At 33.6% G+C, this 21,972-nt stretch overlaps 1 protein-coding gene across 2 annotated transcripts in view; it reads left to right on the forward strand.

Moving 5' to 3' along the window:
• Positions 1-21,972, forward strand: part of ecd (ecdysoneless cell cycle regulator) — a 73,882-nt gene that overhangs the window by 40,482 nt on the left and 11,428 nt on the right. For both annotated transcript variants that reach the window (XM_076468757.1, XM_076468756.1), the window contains 4 exons: positions 950-1,090; positions 10,068-10,257; positions 14,593-14,692; positions 15,011-15,189. In XM_076468757.1, coding sequence (XP_076324872.1) covers positions 950-1,090; positions 10,068-10,257; positions 14,593-14,692; positions 15,011-15,189 — 610 coding nt within the window. The remainder of the gene's footprint in view (positions 1-949; positions 1,091-10,067; positions 10,258-14,592; positions 14,693-15,010; positions 15,190-21,972) is intronic.

A 21,972-nucleotide genomic window follows, 5' to 3' on the forward strand; every position in this document is an offset into this window, starting at 1 on the left:
ATGACGGTACAATTTTAGACATGATTTTTTCAACAGGTTTAACCTTTATGTTGGATGATCTAGTTTGCGATGATGAAACTATCCACCTTATTTGTGTTTTATAAATTTTTAAGGTCCATCGGTCTTTTTAATTCGATTAAAGATTTTTACCAGGTTTTTGAAGTTTTCTTAATTTTTACCATTTACAGCAATTTTACTTTAACTTTTTTTTTTAAGTATTTGTTTGGCACAGATAGCCCAATTGCTTTGTGCCAGTAAATGCCAAACAACCAACTATTTCTATTTGATTTACCTTTTTAAGAGGTTTTGAACCATTCATGCTCAATTTTAAGGTGTATCTAACATGCATTCAGCTTTAATTTTATGAGATTTTTGAACAATCTGTTGTTCCTGTATTTGTTTTACACCACTAACACAATGAGAAAGAGAAGTTAATATAATATTCATTAACAGAGTGCTGGTTTTTTTTTCACAGTTCCCTCTATAATTGTGTATTACATTCATTGATAAAGGAGACATTTTATAGCTTTCAAGTAACACTTAAAGTAGATTTTACACACTCAGTAGGCTATTTCTTAAGGACTATTTTTATACATGTACACATTTCTAAAAGAAATTAATTTTTCCATTTTTATTGGAAAATGAATATTTTGTCTACAAATCTGATTAACATAAACACTTTAATTAGTTATAATTAATCATATTTTGTCTACAAATCTGAATAATATAAACACTTCTTTAATTAGTTATAATTAGTCTATTTTTAACACAATAAAACTACATTTCAACTTATGTAAATCTTTTATTCTCTTCTTAATTGTAAGTAGACTTAAGTAGAGAAGATATAATAGCTAATCATGTATTGTAGTATAACCTTGTAAGATGGATGTATTTTGGCAGTTGTTTGTTTTGTATTTAATGGATGTGTTCATTTCTCTTTTCATTTAAGGCTTGTGGGTTAGAAATCCTTGTAGCTGGTGCCAAAAACACACTTGATGCACCAGGAAGCCATCTGAAAACTGTAGATTTTTCTGATGATCCTAGATGGTCTAAATTTATTCAGAATTTAAAAATGAATGGATATTTCAAGGTAAGTCACCTTACTAGGATTCACTGAGTTGTGAATATACAACCCTTAAATGTAAGGGCTCATTAAGCAGATGTCCACAAAAAACAAGTATATGTCCTTTATGATTTTAAGAGCTCTCCTTTGTGGAGTCTGGAGAAGAGTCCCAAAATCTGAACCTTGTTTATGCATTATTTCTGAACATAAAGATTTGGAATATTATAGATATGAATTGAAGCTAAGTTACAAAATTTGTTGTTTAAAATGCTTAATACTTTATCAAACAATCAGTTAATGGTATTTGTAATGTTATTAAATCAATTTCTTTGCTTTATTTTTAATTAAATAGAGAGTGAAATCTAGGTTTACCAGTTTAAATTAACTTTTTAGCAATAGATTTTTCAGGACTCAACATTTCATGGGTAATATTTCTTATGTCTGCAGTTTAAAAGCTTTAATAAAAGTAAAACACTCAAGACATTTGCATTCATATACAGAATGTGAAACTGATTCTACAGCAAAGTGTCGTCTACTCACTACAGTAGACTGTGGAAGTGAAATTCAGTGCTATACATCTGGTTATTTTAGTATTTGACTACTGATGCTCATAACATGTTTCAAGTATCTTGCACAAGTCAGTTTCTGATTATGGAGAATTTTGTTACTTTCTTTTAACTAAATCTTTTTTTTTAAGGATCTGTACTTTGAGCAAGGAGCACAGTTTCATTAAGAATCAGTAAACTTCTTGATGATTTTACTATTAATCAGACTCTGTGACTTGTAATGTGCTCTATTGAGTGGTGGGATTCAACCTGTTCACAAGAATTTGTTCTTAAAATTTCACTAGTTAGCTGAACCAGTTCTTACTGGCTCTTAGCTCTCTGATGCTAGATGTACAATGTATCGACTGTCACTGTGGGAATTCATGCTATGTAATCGACTGTCGCTATGGGGGTTGTTGCAATGTAAAGTAACACACAATAACACAATTGTAAATTAGTATGATAACGTTTGAGGCCAGATTTACATGGGCCTGTACAAATGACAGATAAGTCCTTTTAGACAAAGGAAGAACATTGCTGTATCAGTCATCTATCATACATGGAGCAGACAAAGAAAAGAAGTTGAGTTTGAAAAATGATGTAGTCTATGTAGACTTTATGCTATTAACATTAAAATGTGAGGCTTCATGTGATTTTGTAGGTTTTGGAGCGATTAAAAGTTCGTGGATTGGAGATTTTGCTTGGATTGATGTTTTTGTTGTCAATATTTTCAGAACTGGTTGGTTAATATTGCTGCTCTTCACCTTTTTAAAGCCAAATTGTGCCAGTTAAACATTTAATTTATTCAAACACTTACAAGTTCTTTTAATATGCATGTTACCAAAAATGTTAATCATAGTATGTGATGGCATTTCAGGCTTCAGCCCCTAAAATGAAGTGGCAACATGATATACTGGAGTTTTTAAGAAAAACTCTGAGAACTGAAACTTCAAAGGAAGATCCAGTTGAACATCTAATACTGTGCAAACTAGAAATGATGAAGATCCAGCAACTGCTCTTCTGGATTGCTGGAGTATGAAACAGGCCAAGGAGTTCAAGAAAAAATATTATGGTTTAGTTGTTCACAGCAAGAAACTTGATTGTGATCACTGCACCAAATTTGATTTCATAAACAACAAGGTAATTCATGTATCAATGAAATGGAGAAGCTACAGTGTTGAAGCATCAGGAAGGAATAACACCATCCAGCAAGTATATCTCGGGAAAAAAAAATGAATGAACAGTTTTCATTGAAGGTACACAATATATATGCAATGCAATTGAAAAATCATACAGGTGATGCAGTTATCAAATGCTTAGATAAAGTAAACCAAAATTATGTCAACTATACATGTAAAGTTTTTAATACAGTCTACAGTGTAGTAAAGCAAAACAGGCCATTTTCTGATGCTGTAGTTGTGATTGAGCTAAAAAAAAAGAAAAGGTTGGACATGGGAGTGGGACTCCATTCTCAGAAAACTGCTGCTAAAATAGTTTTTCACATTGCAAAAGAAATTAAAAATGAAATATTTACAAAAACAATTGAACAAAATTTGAAACTGTTTGCATGATGCAGGATTTGATAGTGGATATTCGAAAAATGATTTGGTTGCATTTTGTTCAGATGGTGCAAGTTTAATGCTTGGCTGCAAGTTAGGTTTAAGCACTAAATTTAAAAATGATTTTCCTGATTACATAATTTGGCACTGCTTTAAATGATTGTGTCACTGATATAAAACAAGTGAATCACTTCAAAGTGTCCATAGATAAAATCTACATGATCTTTCACCAATCAAACAAAAACCATATGGAACTTTTCAACATTTCAGAAGAAATTGGACTAGAAATTCTGGAGATTGATAGAGTTTTGGAACCAAGATGGGCTGCTAACAGCTTAAGATCAACACTTGCTGTATGATGTGATTATCCAGCATTATACAAATATAAAAATATTTTTAGAAAACTACTGAGAAAAAAATATTCAGGAATGACTAGCCATCTTTGTAACAAATTCTTCATGGAGCATTTAGCAATTATGATAAATATACTACAAGACATTTCTTTACTTTCCAATGTTCTTCAAGCCAGAAATTTATATTTAGCAAGAGCTGAAAAACCAATAAAAAGGGCATTTAGTCATTTGAAATGCTAAAAGAAAATTGATGAAATCATTGTTTCTGATGCTTTTAGGAGTATTGAGTTTGTTGAAAACCAAAAATATGTAGGCCTTCCACATCAGAAATTGTTGGAAGCAGTGATGAAAAATATAAAAGCCAGATTGATGGATCTTGATCATGATCACTTAAAATAAAAAAATAATGCACAAGAAAATTACAATAAAATTCATGAACTGGTAAACATACTTGAGCCAGATTCTTGGAATATTGATAAAATTGTTGTCCATTGGAAAGATGCTGAAAAAATTGTATGCATTTAGTTAGCTCCTTCATCATGAGATCAGCATTAATGATTTCCGTGACTATGTGGAAGATGTCCTACGAAATCATCATAATCATGAGATTCCAAGAACTGTACAAAAGGCTAAAAATATTATCAGTACTGTTGCTGTTAATCAGTGATGTCGAGAAAACCCACTTGTAGAGAAATATATATGCAAAAACGGCTCGTTTGGGTTGAGAAAATATTTTGCATAGAAGAGCGAACAACGCTTCGACCTTCTTCGGTCATCGTCAGGTTCACAAAGAAAGAAAGAGGTAACTGACCGGAAGCTGACCACATGTTTGAAAGGGGTTGTGTAACTGAGTGTTGGAATGTAGAGGGCGGTATTAGATGTTTGAATATATAATTTTATTTATTTTATTATATTAATATAGGTATAAAGGCGTTCCTTTATATTGGTTTATTTTGGGTTTAAGTTGTTGTATAAGTAAGGCTTCTTTAATTTTGCATTTATGTTTGTTTCTTTATTTAGTATTTGAGTGTTTTCTATGGTTATGTTTATATTGGTTTATTTTGGGTTTAAGTTGTTGTATAAGTAAGGTTTCTTTAATTTTGCATTTATGTTTGTTTCTTTATTTAGTATTTGAGTGTTTCCTATGGTTATGTTGTGTTTATTTGACTTGCAGTGTTCGAAAACGTGTGAAGGTGACTTTTTATGTTCTTTGAATCTGGTTTCCATTTTTCTACTTGTTTCTCCAATATAGAAGTTGTGGCAGTTATCACATTGTATTTTATAAATAATGTTGGTGTGGTGTTTGTCAGTGTAGTTTTTACATAGTATAGACCTCAGTTTTGTGCCTGGTTTTTGAATAAATTTGGTGTTAACTGGAATGTCATATTTTGTTACTAGTTTTTGCCAAATGTTGGTTATTTGTCTGCTGATGTCGGGGAATATATGGTATGCAGCAGTATATTGATTCGTGAGATATATTTACTTTTGTTGGTTGATTTTGCTTTCTGTCTAGGTGTGTGCGTATAATGTTTTCTACGGTTTGTGGAGGAAACTTATTGATGTTGATGAAGTATTCTTTATTTTGTCTAATTCATTGTTAATTTTATCTGGTGAGCATAGTTTTATGGCTGTGTTTATTTGGTTTCTTAGTATGTTGAGTTTTTGTTTTGTTTCATATGCTGAGTCCCAAGGAATGTATAGTCCAGTATGGGTGATTTTTCGGTGGATTTCTGTTTTGAATTGTGTGTCGGTTCTTGTAATTTTGAGGTTCAGAAATGATATTTGATTGCTTTTTTCCTGTTCACATGTGAAGTTAATGTTGGGATGTATAGAGTTAATGTGATTGAAAAAATTAAGTATGTGTTCTGTAGATTTGAATCCCTCAACCGTGTCATCTACATATCTGTACCAGTATAGTGGTGGATGTAATGCTGTGTTAATTGCTTGTGTCATAAAAATATTGGCTAGAACTGGTGATACTGGGTTGTCCATGCTTAGGCCATTTGTTTGTATATAGTTTTGGTTGTTGAACATGAAGTTTGTCTTTATCGTGGTGAATTCTATGAGGCTATCTTGCAGGCTTTTGTGGTTGGAACTTCTGTAAAGAGGGATATAACATCGAAACTGGCCATTAAGGCTTTATGATTAAGTTGATTTAAATTAGACTTGAAATTAAAAGAGTCTTTGATGAATGAGCTGGCTAATGTTACATATTTGGAGAATGCCCATGCTATGTATTTACCAAGATTGTAATTAAACGATTCATATGTGGACATTATTGGTTGTAATGGACAATCTGGTTCACGAGGTTTGGGGATGCCGTATATTTGCGGTGTGCGTGAGTCGGTTTTACGTAGGTAGGAATAAAGTGTTTGTGAAATTGTGTTGGCTTTTTTCATTTGTAGTAGTAATTTGTTCAGTTGCATCTTGTGTGTCTTTGTTGGATTTGTGTGTATTGGTTTAAATTTGTTCGTGTCTGATAGGATGTTATTCATTTTTTGGATGTATTCATTCGTGTTCATTATGACACGAACAAATGTAAACCAATACACACAAATCCAACAAAGACCTCAGGCACAAAACTGAGGTCTATACTATGTAAAAACTACACTGACAAACACCACACCAACATTATTTACAAAATACAATGTGATAACTGCCACGACTTCTATATTGGAGAAACAAGTAGAAAAACGGAAACCAGATTTAAAGAACATAAAATGTCACCTTCACACGTTTTTGAACACTGCAAGTCAAATAAACACAACATAACCATAGGAAACACTCAAATACTAAATAAAGAAACAAACATAAATGCAAAATTAAAGAAGCCTTACTTATACAACAACTTAAACCCAAAATAAACCAATATAAAGGAACGCCTTTATACCTATATTAATATAATAAAATAAATATAATTATATATTGAAACATCTAACACTGCCCTCTACTTTCCGACACTCAGTTACACAACCCCTTCCAAACATGTAGTCAGCTTCCGGTCAGTTACCTCTTTCTTTCTTTGTGAACCTGACGATGACCGAAGAAGGTTGAAACGTTGTTTGCTCTTCTATGTAAAATATTTTCTCAACCCAAACGAGCCGTTTTTGCGTATATACTGTTGCTGTTAGTTCCACAGAGCAGAAGGAGGGTTTTCAAGAATGAATATCATATATTCATATAAAAGAAGGTGCCTCACAGTTGAAAATGTGGCAAACCTGATGACAGTTAATTTGATTGGCCACCAGTTGGATTCACGGAATCCCACTTCTTCAGTTCAGATGTGGCTAAGAAAAGAACCACACAGCTGATAACAACAGGGTCAAACATTGAAGGAATAAAGATTTTGATGATATTCAAGTGGCTAAGTAAATTATTTCACTAAGATATTTTTGTTATTATTTTTCATTGCAAAAAAAGGGGGTAGTATAAAGTGAGATAGAACTGGTTGTTAAACTTTTTTAATTCTACAACTGGCTCTATTGTTATAAAAGCCTTAACCACCAATGCATATTGTATACTAAATGTTTATAGAGAGAAACTTTTATCTTTTTATGTTAATCATATTTTATTGAATACATTAGTGAATTTATTGAGTTTTTCTATTAATATAGTTGAAAACGTTTCAGCATTCATTTAATATTCTCTCAACTAAGGACATCAAACAAACTTTCTAAAGGAAGTTGTAGTATCATTATGTAGTCATTGATTAAGTATTAAATTAAACTTCAGAAAATAAAAAATTCCTGAATCTCACAGTTTATGAAAATTAAAAAGTGAGAGCAATGCACTATGATAAAATAGGTCCTCTTGTTCAGGTTATTAGTTATTTTAAAGTATTGAGTGGTGGTTTGTATTTATGCTACATTGTATATTGCATTAGATACTATCAGGAAATCTGTTGTTGTTATTTTATTCAGCTTCCAATTTTACTTGCATTAAATAACTCATTCATAATGTTTTTTATATGTAAAGTAATAATCCTTTCACTTGCATTCTTGTATATAGAAACTGTGTAACTATATAGTAGCTTGAAAGGAATAATCTTATGCTGCTTTAACTGTTTGAGACATCAAACAAAATATCAAACATTTCAAATGGCCTATAAAATCACAGTAAAGGAGTGTTTAAACTAGACCTAGAACATCATTAAATAACTATGAACAGCATCCATTCAGGTTGCTGTTAGATATGATTAAATACAGCAGTGTGCCATTAGTTTGTTTTTAAAGCTTAATATGTGATGCTGCTTATTATTTTGACATTTTCTAAAGGGATGCATGTAATTAACCCTGTCATTGCGGGTCACAAGTCAAAGGCCATATCATTATGTTCGTTAACTTGCAATTAAAATTTTGTTGAATTACTATTTTATGAATTTATGATAATACATTTGGTAAAAAACTGTAGACTATAATTCACATTTTAGTATTGTACATTATTGAGTTTCTTAATATACAAATTGATATTAAAAACCAATTGAACTTTAAATTTTTTATGTCATATGATATGTTGAATGCAGCACTAGTTCACATTAAATGTTTAGATCTCAAAATACAAAGTTTATAGCATTATATGAGTTAGGAACTCAAAATATCAGTATTAACAAGCTAGCATCAAATATAGTGACCCTGCTCACTTCTTTCCATTTTTGGAAATGGCCCCTTATATACACTCATGTTCATGACATTTGAATATTCACTCTAAAGTTTAGAATGTCCTCCTAGTGGCTTTCTCAGCCATTTTCATGTGTTAGAATGTCATCTTGTTCTTTTGAAACAATTTCAAGAAAATCTGTTGTCTTTAGTATGCTACAAATTTCATATTTTGTTAGACCAAAATACAGAGTAGTTACTAAACTTGATGAATTATAGTGGAATTCTGTAGTATTGTAGTAATTTATGATTTTTTGGTTATTTCAAAATTGTTTCAAATTTTCCACATACACATTTTTAAGGCTTAGCAACCTATGACAAGCAGCATTCAAGTATAAAGATCGTAACTAGAAAGTTAATTGTTTGCTTTCGCTCTTCATTTACTGTTCTTTGTTTTAAGAAAAATAATTTTAAGAACTTGTTTGTAAATAGTAATGAAGTATATAAAATATAATGTATAAATGAAATGTGACTGTATTTTATAAAATACTAGTCTACTAAAACACAGTCAAGACAGGTCACTGAGTAAAAGCCAGTTTTGTACTCTTGGATACAGTCACGAGTGCACGTGTGCCACATCATTGTAACCTCTGTATTGTTAGTCAGGCACAACTGCAAGCTCAATATGATAAAAATAATAAATATGTATAAATGTATAATGCTATGATATTTAAGCTATATTTAGATTAAACATTTGTGTTTTTGTGTTACAATTTGTAGTCATTTTAAAATGACAAAAATTCAATTTATATTTTTTCTTAATTCTTTATAGTGATTACAAGGTCAGTTAAATTGACAGATCCCATATAGTTATGGTAGAGAAAATAACAGACAAAATGTAAAGTTTTACTGAAGACAAACATTTGAAATGTATTTAAGAAGTTTTAGAGATTATGCATATAATATTTTAAGATTTTGGGGATGAAGAATAATTTCTTTTTAATCATGACATGAAAATCAATTGTAATTCAGGCTAGTAGTGAAAAAGACTGGAATCATTACTAAAAAACCAATAGTATTTTGTGAAGATGCACATACAGTACTAAAAGTTATAGTATAAAGTGTATGAATGTATATACAAATTTCTGTATTTTATACTGAACTCACTGCAGAAGTGTCAAGTAAAACGTAGGAGGTTATATGCATTCTTAGCTGTAATATGCAAGTAACACAACAGGTGGATGAAGAAGTGTCATTTCTTTTGACTGTAAACCCTTTTTGTATTGAAAATTTTTACCAGTTAATTGGACTATTTTAAGTAACAGGCACTAATCTTGGGCATTGGGAAAATGTTGGTAATGCATAGCAATAACACTTAGTAACACCCACTACATTGAGATCTCTAGCATATATATTAAATATTATAGGCTAACTTTACTAAGAATTTTATATTAGCAAAGAGAAGCAAAGATCAGGGATATGCATTTTTTAAGGCTAAATATTAGATATTGTGATAGAATATTTCTTATTATATGAGTTGATGGATAGAATTTTGTGTATCATCCAGTACTGGATAGATATATTTATCCAGTAGCCATAAAGTTATATCTTTCATTGAAATATTTACTACAACTATTCTCATTTAGCCAGTTTACAAGATAAATGTACAAAAGTATTTAATAAGTGTTACAAATAGTTTGATTCAAATAATTTGTCATGGACTTATACCAGGCTTAAAGAATTCAACTTTTCATTAGAAGTAACCTTGAACAAGGGCAGCTCACATGAAAAAGACTAGGCTTCAGTTTATAAGCAACTATATTATGAATAGCTTAAAAAAGAAGTGCTAAGTACTTTTTTATTAGTATATCAAACTAGTATTAAATAGAGTTTGATATGAATTTTGTAGTATTCATATTGCAGTTGACAAGTTTCATTACATGTATGACCAGGGAGAGCTAGAGGGTTCCAGATTGTATAAACAACTTCTACAGCAGGCCCAAGCATTCTATGGTAGCACATTAGGGAATTCAGAAGACGAGTATATTTCAACTTCTGGAAAGATTCTTCAACTTTTAAACAAGCTTGATATTGACTTAGACAAACTTAAAGAAGAAGAAAGACAACTAAACCCTCCAGATGGTAATTATATAGCATTTGTATGTGCTGAAAGAAACAAGACTTTGTCCCCAACATTATAAAGTTTACTGTAACAATTCAACATCCTTTATGGAAATAATTTTAAGGTCCAATGTATTGATAATAAGTGGTATTAGAAATTATATATAAGAATATGAGAACTGATGAAAAATATATAGAAAAATGTTTCTTGTAAATATTTCTTATTTGGGGAGTATTTATTCTTAATTATGATAAATTTCTCAAGTTTTATCAAATGTTCCACATATCTTGTATTTAGTTTTGTTACTAGAAGTTTTAAATATACTTGTGAATATTGCTTGCTTTAATCTAAAAAATTATAGTTTCTGTTGGAAAAAAAAACAATTGGAGAATATCATAGATTTAATCAGCCTTTAATTAATTCCACTGTGTAAGAATGATTTTCACATGCTAATGCAGTTCAGTGTTGCAAAAACTAGAAACATGCTTGCTTCACAGGTTAAGATAACTGGGAATTCACAACAGTACAGTATCATTTCAGTAGTTTTGTAGTTACAGGATATGTATCAGCAAAGTAACAGAGTTGTAAACTCGAGAATATATCAGTTTTCAAAGATGGTTTAACATAGTGGATAGAATAAGCAAAGTAGGATCAGGACACTCATAAACAGGGTCCTACAATACAAAGAACCACCACCATAATTGTCAAAGTTTTTGAACTATTCATTTAGAACACACATATACACACATGCTCAGAAAGTGATTGAACATATCACAATTAACTACACACACGATTCATTCAGGACTTGCCTTGTAAATATACATAAAGTATATACACACTGATTTTCAGGCACATTGGTGGAAGAAATACTAACTGCAGAAAACTTTACAAAAAATAGCCTGCATATGAAATGTGACAGTTTATTACATCATTGAACAAAAATTGGATGTATTTGACTGACTATAACAAGAACTGAGCAATTTTCTACTGGTTTTGAAGTTGTAGGAACTTTCCAATTTGGTACAAAGAATATTAAGAAGAAACTCTATTGAGTAGATGACAATTACTGTTGTAGAAACACCAGGGCAATGTTTCAGAAGTCTTCCATCTTCTGGTCAATATATGTATGGTAGTCTTTATAGTAGTATGGTGGGTTGTGAAGAATGTGTTATGATTAGTTGGTTTATCTCTGTTTCTGACTGGTGGAGAGATTTTCTGTAGATTCAACCAGTGGTAGCCACAGGTTACTCACCCTCGGAATTCAGAATCTCTGTTTAGTAAAGGTTTAATTATGTAAAATGAGTCTTTAATTTGTCTGTGTTGATAATTCTAGTTCTTATTACCAGTTTATTTTGTGTCCAGTTAACGTAGCATGTTCTGCAATGGCCGAATTTTATATTTTCATAAATCTTGTAGTGTCTGTATGTTCTTTTATTCTTGTTGTAAGCCTTTTTCCCATTTCTCCAGTGTAAGTTTCTTTGCAGGCATGGAATTTTATAGATTGGTAGGTTTCTGTTTATTTTTCGCCAGAGTGGATCTTAATATCCTGTAAGTTTTTCATTGTAGTCTGTGTTGAATTTATTGGCTATTTCTTTTAGTTTTTTTACTGAAATTTTCCAGGTGTGGGAGGTAAATGGTAGTGGGGGTAGTGTTTGACTGATCTTTTATTTCTGTTGTGGTGTTCTTCAGAGTTTTTGTTGAAGGAGGATGTGTTACTATTCTGTTGAAAACACTGCAATATTTTGGCATTCTGTTTCGATGGATATCTTATCACAAACGTTTTTTGCTCTCTTGTGTAGGCATTGGATTTTACCATGTAGTATCGGATTTGGCTGATTGGACTGGAAGTGTAGGTAACTGTTAGTGTGGGTTGGTTTTCTGTATTCAGTTGTGCTGATTTTCTCTATGTTGCCTGCTAATGAATGTCAAGAAATGGTAGGCTCTTTTCTTCCTTTAATTCCATGGTGAAGAGGAGTAGTTTGTCTATAGGTTTAATGTGTTCTAACAAAGCTAGTAAGTTTTCATGGCTTTTGGGCCAAATAATAAAGGTGCCATCAACGTAATATCTTTAGAAACTTGGCTTTATATGTGTGAATGAGAGGGCTCTTTCTACAAAGTCTTCCAGGAAATGTCTGCTAGGAGTGGGGAGAGTGAACAAATACAAACTACAGAAAACTTTACAAAAATATCCTGCATATGAAATGTAAAAGTTTATGGTTAGCCCATCTGTATGTAGAATTCCTCCTTGTACTAGAAATAAGTTGACTTTATGCAAATTGTTGTTAGCTCCATGATGGCATTTATCATCATATCAATTCTATGTGGTAGAGGGTTGTCATTCAGCAATCATTATCTGGTGATATAAAAGGTTTCTGTGATTAGAATGTTGGTAAATAGGTCTGTGACGTCAAAACTGACCAGAGTATCCAGAGTTATTCTATGAAATTTGTCAGGTTTTAAATGTGGTGTTTGGCATTCCCTTGTAGTAAAGAAAGGATAGGTACTAGTTGATGGCAAGGTGAGTTTATAACAATGATGATAGACCTTAAAGATATGCTAGGTTGTGAACCTTAGGTAGTCCAAAGAATGGAGGGGAGAAGTTGTTGTTGGTTCTGAAGTCTTTGGCTAGTTTCTCCTTGATTAAATTTAGTTTCTTACATTTGTTTTGTTGAAGAGCTTCTCTGCCTTTTCAAGAGGGTTATTGGTGATCTTTTTGTATTGGTATCTGTCTAGTAATTGCATGATCTTTGTGTCATAATTGTCTAGGGTGACTGTACTGTTTCCTTTGTCTGCCAGTAGAATCTTGATACTGTTGTTTCATTTTAAATGATTCCACGTGTTGCATACCTGTTTAGTGATGTTTGGTTCTGGTTTCTTGACATATATGAAGAGGGTGTAAGTGTAATGTTGTAATTTATCTGCCATAGGTTTTGGGTGGTTTTTATGCAGCAGGTTCTAAAGTTGTAATTATGTCAACAATTTGAAGTGTGCTGGAATGTATGGTAAATTATAGACATAGTTTAAAATCTTGTTTTCTGTATCAATTAGAAATCTTGAACTGTAATTGTAATTTATGTTTGTGGTTGTAGGATTATCTGTCTTGGTAAGTTTGTTCAATTTTTGAACTAGTTTCTTCTTTTTGTTTTCTACGTTGAATGTATATGATTTAGTGTGCAGGTTTAAAATATCAATTGGTCTAGTATTTCTGGCAAAAATTTGTTTAAACTCAGAAACTTTTGTTCCAGTTGTGTTGAATAGATGGTGCTTTTTACACCTATATTTTTTACATGTAATCTTTGGAGGTACCTGCTGGTATTGTCAGAACTTTTTTTTATCTTTGTGGTTCTAGAAAGGTGAAAGTAGTTTCTTTGAGTATCAAAACGTTTGGGATGAAGTTCGAATCTCTGCAACATAGTAGCAATGTCAAGCGGTTAGAGCATTGTGCAAGTTTGGTAAGGTTTGTATTGTAATTCTTGATTTTCTTGATAGAGCTCTTTAGGTATTTTTTAATAGATTTAATAGTTTAGGCATGAAAAATTTTATCGAGATTTGTGGACAAAAATGTTTTGGTTAAAATTGCAGTGTTAGACAATAGTAATTAATGATTGCCATCAGATTGCATATGATTGAGTTGGAAGTAATAGTTCCGATAGCAGTACAGGATGTAGGACATTGTTTTTCGAAAGTACAGTTAACCCCCATTTACGTCAGACCTTTATTTTTTTGTGAATGACCTAAAAACAGTCAGGTTTTGTATGTCACTTTTTGATAGCTGATACTTGTATATTAATGAAACAAAGTTTGTTTTTTTATCCATGATGACAAGAAAACCCACTTGTAGAGAAAAGTATATGAGTAAAAATGGCTGGTATGGGTAGAGAAAGCACTGTGTAGAAGAGTGAACAACATTTTGACCTTCTGACTATGACCAAAGAAGGTCGAAACATTGTTCTCTCCTCTACATAGTGATTTCTTTACCTGTACCAGCCCTTTTTACTTATATAAAGTTTTTTTTCATGATCTGTTATTTTATTTCTGCAAAATATATACTTGATAAATAAATGTTACTTTTCTGGATATAAACTTGATACATATTATTTCAGTGAAGCTATAGTAAAAAATAGGAATGCTTTTTTTCTGATGTTTATTTTACGTAACTCAGAGTAAGTTCAGTAGATATCACCATAAATAGCACTTCCAGTAAAACCTAGGAAGTGCTGATTCTAATGCATGATAACATGTGAATAAATTGAAATAAATAAAAATTGCAGTGATAAATGATGTGCTTGAAATTTATAAGAGACTTAGAACTTGTTTTTGATGTGACAGTTTCAAGTGTATAACTTTATATATAGATGACTCTTGGATAAATATCTCATCTGAACAACTGGAGGCACTTCTTGATGAAAAAAGAGTGGGTTTAGCTGGCAGGGAAGAGGAGTCTTACCAAGAAAGGTGAGATATTTATTTTGTTGTTGTTGTTGTATAAAAGATTTAAATATCTCTGAGAAGATCAAAAGCTTACAAAACAAATCTTCAATGCTGTTCACTGACTACTTTCTAAAGAGAAATAGGTTGTTTTTTTTAATAAATAAATATTAATCACTATTGTAACTGAATAATAGCGATACTTCTATAAATGTTATAAATAATTCATGAAACTATATATCTGATTGCTATTACCAGTGTTGTGACAGAGTTATGGATTGGTCTTGGATAGCTATAAAGATGTAGAATGATAGTACTGTGTATCTTCTTTTTTGTTTCATAAAGGCAAGAGGAAATGATAGGAAAAGCTATAACAGAGAGTTTGAAAGAGTTTCTCCAGCACACTTCTGGATTGGAGGGTGTAGAAGCTCCTAAGCCACCTCCGAGAAGAAAAAAGAAAATTAATAACAATAAGGTGGATTTTGATGCTTCAAACTTTTCAGATACAGTCCATTCTATTTTAGGTATTTGTATAATAAACTTACATATATTAATTTATTTACTTAAAAGGGCAAAATTCTGCAATAAATAGTAATCTGATCAAAACATTTTACATATTTAAAACCATCCAAGCTAGAATGAATAGGTCAGCCATATAAAGATGTAATATCAAACAAAGATCCAAGTTATATATGAAAAATAGGGGAATGGAAACCCTGTAATTATGTAAAAATAGGTAAGTTAATAAGAAACATTGAAGAAAACCTGACTAGCTCCCTGTTATCCTTTTCATGACTGGTTCATCTGCACATTTCCACACGTTAAGTATTTGCACTATAACTTTTGATACAGCATGTGTAGCTTCACAAAACATTGTAGACTTTTAGTAAATATTACAACTATTTTGTATACAAAAAATCAGATTTTTTTATGAAATACCTTTACTAAAGATTTCTTTGTGAAAATATAATGTCTGCTTTGTTACTAGTCTGAGTGCAAAGTCATTTCATGTTTTGATTTAGAAAACAGTTTGTTGTCCCAGAAATATCAAGTATTATTAGTGTAATATCTAAAATTTTCTAAATGCATTTTAAATATTTTTTTTCAGTGAGACTGTGTTTTGTTATTTTTTATACTTGAACTATGTAGATCTGTCATTTGACCAACCTTTTAACCATCATATAAAAATTAGGAAATAAATATAAATTATGTTTTTTTTGTGCAAGAAAAGATTACATATTATAACATGAAGATACAAATATTTGGTCTAAGTAGCTTAAGTTTCATAACACTTTATATATTGATTATTTTTTATTATATTGACCTTCCAGTCATGCCTAGCTAGCATTACATAACTAACACTAATGCAGTGCATGTACACTCATGTTAATAATCCAATAATATAAAACTTCCCTGTCTAGTGGACTAGTATTTTGTAATATACCATCATATTTCAATTATTATACATTAGATACGTGTATATAGATTATTAATATGTAAAAAAAAATATTAAACTTATTTTTCTTAAAATACAGTATGATAAATCAAGAAGTAAAACAACCTTTGAACTCAGTTGTTGCTGGACATAGGTTGCTAAGCATTTTAAAATTTTGCACATGGAAGATATCAAACACTTTTTTTTTTAGCTTTTATATATACAGTTGAATAATCAAAAAATGTTAAATAACTTCATTGATACCATAGAATTCCACTGTAATTTATTACACTTAGTAACTAAAATGTGTTTAGATTTTTAAAAATATGAAGCTTTGATAAGACTAAAGATACAATCTACCTTCTTGAAATCTAGATTCACAGATTAAAATGGCTGAGAAAATCATAAGAGGAACATTATAAACTGTCATATATTGAAGTAAGTGTATACAAGAGACCATTTCCAAAAATGGAAAGAGGTTACTTGGGTTGGCCGGTGGACATCCCGAAGGGTGTGTCCTCTCTGCCTTGACCCTTTCAGAGGTTAAGTATACTTCTGCTAATGCTGCCAGTGATCAGCTGATTCCTGTGACATCTCTCCTTGCCTTTGTTGTGACTGTCACAAGAGATGCCAAAAGGGGTCCTGAGGCTGAGAATTCTATCTTCCTCTTCTGAGTTCATGAGAGACTTTCTGATGTTCTGGCATGCTGATTGCTGGCACAAGAGTGTTATATCTTTATGAAAGAGCAACATCTTATCTGTTGGTTCTGCTGCTTCTGCAAGTTGGTCAGCCTTTTCATTATACTTGACACCAGTGGGGCCTGGAACATACACAAAGGTGAGAGATTTATCATGTAGATAAGGTGCAGCCTCTCTTCCCCCAGCAGATAGCCAGCTGCTCTGGATTCTCTGCAACACTGCTATGGAGTCAGTGGCAAACGCAACTGTGGTGACATCAGGAATTCTTGGACAAAGCCATCCAAGAGCTTGCTTGACAGTCTCAAGTACCATCCTTGTGTTACTTGTGTACAGGGTGCATGCTCCAGACTTTTTGGTTATAGGTGTGCCATCCAGAAATGCAGCAAATCCCAATCTGCTCTCATGATCTCTGGTGTGAATGAGCCATCTGTTGCAATGATGAGATTTCCTTTCTGGCCAAGTTGCTGGAACATCTCCTGGTATGCTGCTTCTGCTGCACTTTGAGGCCATTCTCTACAATCTCTGTTGAACTTGACAATCACTGCAGGTTGGCACGACCTTTCCTCTTCTGCAGACCAAAGCCATGGAGGTTGGTTGGAAAGGGAATATGAATTGCAGATCTTGCAAGCCACTGCAACTACTTCAAGCCATGACTTCCTCTTTAGATGATACCTAGATGCTACATCAAGTCTTGTGTGGTGTACAGAACGTCTTTGTTGGTTTGATGGTTCAGCAGTGAAAGAGTATTTCCTTGTAAGGATGTGAAGTCCATGCCTTGGATTTTGCCAAGCCTTGGCAAACAGTATGGCTCTTTGTGATGTTTGCCTGTCCTTGATATTTGGAAATCCAGTGAGATGATGGAGTACTGGCACTGGAGCTGATTTGGTGCAGCCTTCAAGCCTTCCAAGTTGGTTGTCACTGAGTTGTGCCAAGGGCAGTGCAGAGTCAACTACTGAAAGCACAAGGCTTCTGTACAGCATGTTCAAGTGACATTCCTCAGCATGCCTGCCTGCTGCAGCACCAAGAGCATTTATTCCTTTTGTGGCCCTAACAATGAGCTCATCCACATGCTTGGAGAAGTTCAGTTGCCTGTCAAACACAATGCCCAGATAGCACAATGAGTCCTCCTGTGTAATTTCTGCACCTCCAAAGGTTCAAATGGCAATATGTGACATGTCAGCATGGTTGTTGAGAGTAAGGAACAGTACTTTGGCCTTCTCTGGGTTAATCGGCATACCATTATCTTTACACCAGTCTCCTATGTGGTCCAATCTGGGTTGAATCTTACTTGTGATCATTCTGTAGATGTCCCACTGGTATGAACCAAGATGTCATCAGCAAAGGTTTTGATTCTGATATCAGATCTGTTCAGCTTTGCTAGATCAAGAGTGTAAATGTTAAAAAGGACAGGTAACAGAGGTGAACACTGTGGGAGGCCAGTGCTTATGGTTGAACAGTCTCACTTCCATTCACCATGTTTTCTTATAACTGAGGCTGACATAACCCATCTGATACACAAAGTTGGGAGCTTCAAGTGCAACATCTTGTCAGTGAGAAGAGGAAGTCACACCCTATCGTAAGCATCTTCAAGATTAAGGGCAACTGCTAGAGTGCTCTCCTTCAGTTCAAACCCAGACCATATTTCTGCTGTGAAGCTGGCAGCATTGATCCAAGTTTCATGTTGAGGCCTGTATCCTCCAAGACCACCAGAAAGCAGGTGCTCAACCTGTTTGATGATGTAACAAGCAACAACTCTCTCAAGGATCTTTCCAGCAAAGTTCTGCACCACAATGATACAATATCCCTTGAGGCTTTTCTGGTCTTTTTCCTGACTTTGACACAGCACTTATGAAAGCATCTGTCCAGATTTCTGGGATTACTCCTGACTTCCAGCTCTGTTCGTAAGCCTTTGTTAATCTCTGGATCAATTTTTTTTGTCAGGTCTTTAACATTCTTGACAGTGATGCTATCAGGTTTAGATGCTCCTTCCTTGCTGGTCCTAATAGTATCCATCACACTTTCCATGTTGATGCACTGCATGGGTTCAATCACCATAACCATCTCTTCAGTTTGATTCCTGACCACTGCCCTGTAATCCTGGTCATTGTGACTATTTTGATTGATGAATCTAGCATAAGGCTTTTCCTTGATTCTCATTGGTGAGTAGTACTTGTCCAGAGTTGCTCTACAAAGTGGTTCTTCTAGAAGACCTCCAAGCTTTCAGTTTGTTATGGAACTTTCAAAACTCCTTGTTGAGGTTGGGATTATCACATAACATATGTCATTATGCTCTGATGGTCCTAGTTGCAGTTCTCTTGAACTTTGAAGTGGCATGGTTACATTCAATCCTAAGCTTGGTGAAGACTTCCAAGTTAGTTGTGCCCCTGCACTGCTCAAACTCTCTTTTCTTTCCAAACTGCATCCATGTCATGATTCCACCAGTTTGGAGTATTCTTGCATGTGATTATGGGTCTTGGAGGTTTCTCTTTCCTGATCCTGTCCTTGATAGTAGCCCAAACCCCAGTTTTGTTACTCTGACCATATAAGGCCTTCTTCCTTGAAGGAGTGACATGATGGAACTAGTAAAAGAAGTGTACCTCACACAGGAGGTGGTCACTCCCAACTTGGTAGTTCCTTCTCCAAAAGGCCAAATCCCTGGCATCTTCATTTATAATAGCCAGGTCAATCACTGTGTCAGGGTCCCCATATCTCTCTGCGAGCCTCTTAGGTTCTCCAGTGTTGAGGATGCAAAGATTTAACTCAGCAAGGGCCTCAAACAGTCCTGGGCCATTCCTGTTGCAGCCCATGGAATCCCAGCTGGTGTTGCATGAATTGAAGTCCCCCACAGTGAGAAATGGACTGTAATTGAAGCTCAGGTCCTGAAGGAATTCCCACTCTTTAGCATTGACCATATAAAGGTTGGCCATGATGAGTGGGCTATGTAGTCTGGGGTCTGATAAATCTCATTAACTGGATCTTCCTGTTGTGGGTGTTGTATGCTTGGTCATCCAGACATTCCAACTCTGATAATGCTATCTATTCTGCTAGCGATGGCTAGTCCATTATTGCCTAATGGTCTATCTAAAGTCCATTCTTCCAGATAGAATTCAGCATTGTCTTGAAGCTTGGTCTCCTGCAGAAGTATCAGGTTGAATGCCTCTATTACCTTCTCCAAGATAAGTTTGCTTCTTCTTATTTCCCTGATGTTGCAGTGTGCAACTATGAGATATTTTCTTCTCAGTCTTTCACAATTTCCAATGAGTCATCTCTTTCCAGCTCTTTTCCTCCTATCCAGTCTTCTTTTGTTGACCATTTGGGTCATCTGTCCAGGCACATGCACATCGTAACACTGGCCAGCACCCATGTGGGTGCTAATTGTTGAGTTTATTGTATCTGTAAGCAACAAGGTACTGTCCACTTGTTGGAGCACTGCCCCTAAGCCCCATAAACCCAATGAGGCAGGTAGACAGTGACGAGTCAGTACCTATTACCCAACAGCTGCCTAGATTAGGCAAGCGGCGACTGACCAGTGGTGCTAAATAGTACCCCATACCATCATAGACAACCCTTGATGGGTATCCTTACTCTGATATGGACACCCATAAAACTGATGACTGCCACCTACCGTGTTGTGAATGCTGGTAGCAGCATTAGCAGCTGGAGTGTCCTCTCCAGGACTCAAGTTGAGCTGTTTGTCATCTAGAAGACTTCTCATCCACCTGTAGGACAGTCACTTGTCCTCCTTTCTGTTAGGGCCAGTTCCATTAGCTTTTAGATAAAAATCCCAATCTGCAAGGCAGCAGAGCTATTTAAACCATAGTTGGGTCTTGAATGGTGGATGTCAGGGCATGTCCACACACTGATGGGCCATGCACATTGCACCTCTGGGGCTCAAGATGCTCTGAGATCCCTTACATTTAGCCTGGAGCTGTGAGGTGCCCAGTTACTGTGTGTTGTTAGGGAGAGGCACTGCAAGAGTCCTGGTACAGAAGAGGCTCTTACTGGCAAAGAGAGACTTGCACAGTCTGCTTCCCTTTCCACCTATAGGATAGCCAGTGGAGGCAGCTGAAAGTGAGAACGTAGAAACAGTACACTAAACCACACTACCCCACTAGTTGCATCACTGCACCTGTGGTAGCACCACCACCAACACACCGGAAAGAGGTGAACAGGGCCATTATGTTTAATTCAGTACATAAGCCATGTAATCAAAATAAAAAGATATGAGGTTCTTATTTAATATTTTAGGTTGTTACTAAACTATAGACTTAGTATTTTAACATTACAAACTTCTAATTTTTAAAGTGCTGCATTGAACATACCATGTTACTCCCTAAAATTTATATTTAGGTATGTTTTTTAATATTTTCTTTTAAATTAAGAAATTAACTCTTATATTAAAGTTTGATTTCAAACTTATTGGCATAAATTCATAAAAATAGTAGTTCAATAAAATGCAATGATATGGTCTTTGATCCACGACCCTTCACAAAAGGATTAATATTCATGTTGCTGCATGTAACAGTTGCAATGGAAAAGGAAGTTACATATGCCAGATTTTTTTTTTTAATTTTCACTTTTATCTTGCATCTTTTCAGGGGTTGCACTTTTATATAACTTTGCTCTTTTTATCTTATTTTATATCACATCCTTATGTAGCTGATACTTTATTTCTACTTGGCAGTACTTTTAAAATATTTTAATAAGTTATTTCTGTTATTTTACAAATATTAGGAAGGTGTAAAGTTTCCACTTGAAACAATTAACTTATAAATTTTATATATCTTGTATGTAGAAACTGATCTGTTCCATTTATGAGTACTATTAAACAATCTGCTTTTCACATAAAATGATCATATTTTTTTCAGTACTAATGTTGTTTATTTAGTAAAGCTGTTTTCTAAAATAACTAAATTTTATTTTTTAACTTAATTAAAACCTCAACGTGTTACATCAGTCAATTTAAGCAAGAAGACCAGCAATAAAAATTGTGATATTTTTTATCAGTGTTTTAATGCTTTCATAATCTGTAACATTTATAATACTTGTTAATATCATATATTATTTTTAAACTAATTGAAAATAAGATTCAGCCAGTTATAGGATTTTGGCACTAATTATCAGGAGAAACTGTCAACACAAATATGCATCATAGTAGTCTGTGCCATTCACTT

Source organism: Tachypleus tridentatus, chromosome 11 (genome assembly GCF_004210375.1).
Source record: "Tachypleus tridentatus isolate NWPU-2018 chromosome 11, ASM421037v1, whole genome shotgun sequence".
Lineage (NCBI taxonomy): Eukaryota > Metazoa > Arthropoda > Merostomata > Xiphosura > Limulidae > Tachypleus > Tachypleus tridentatus.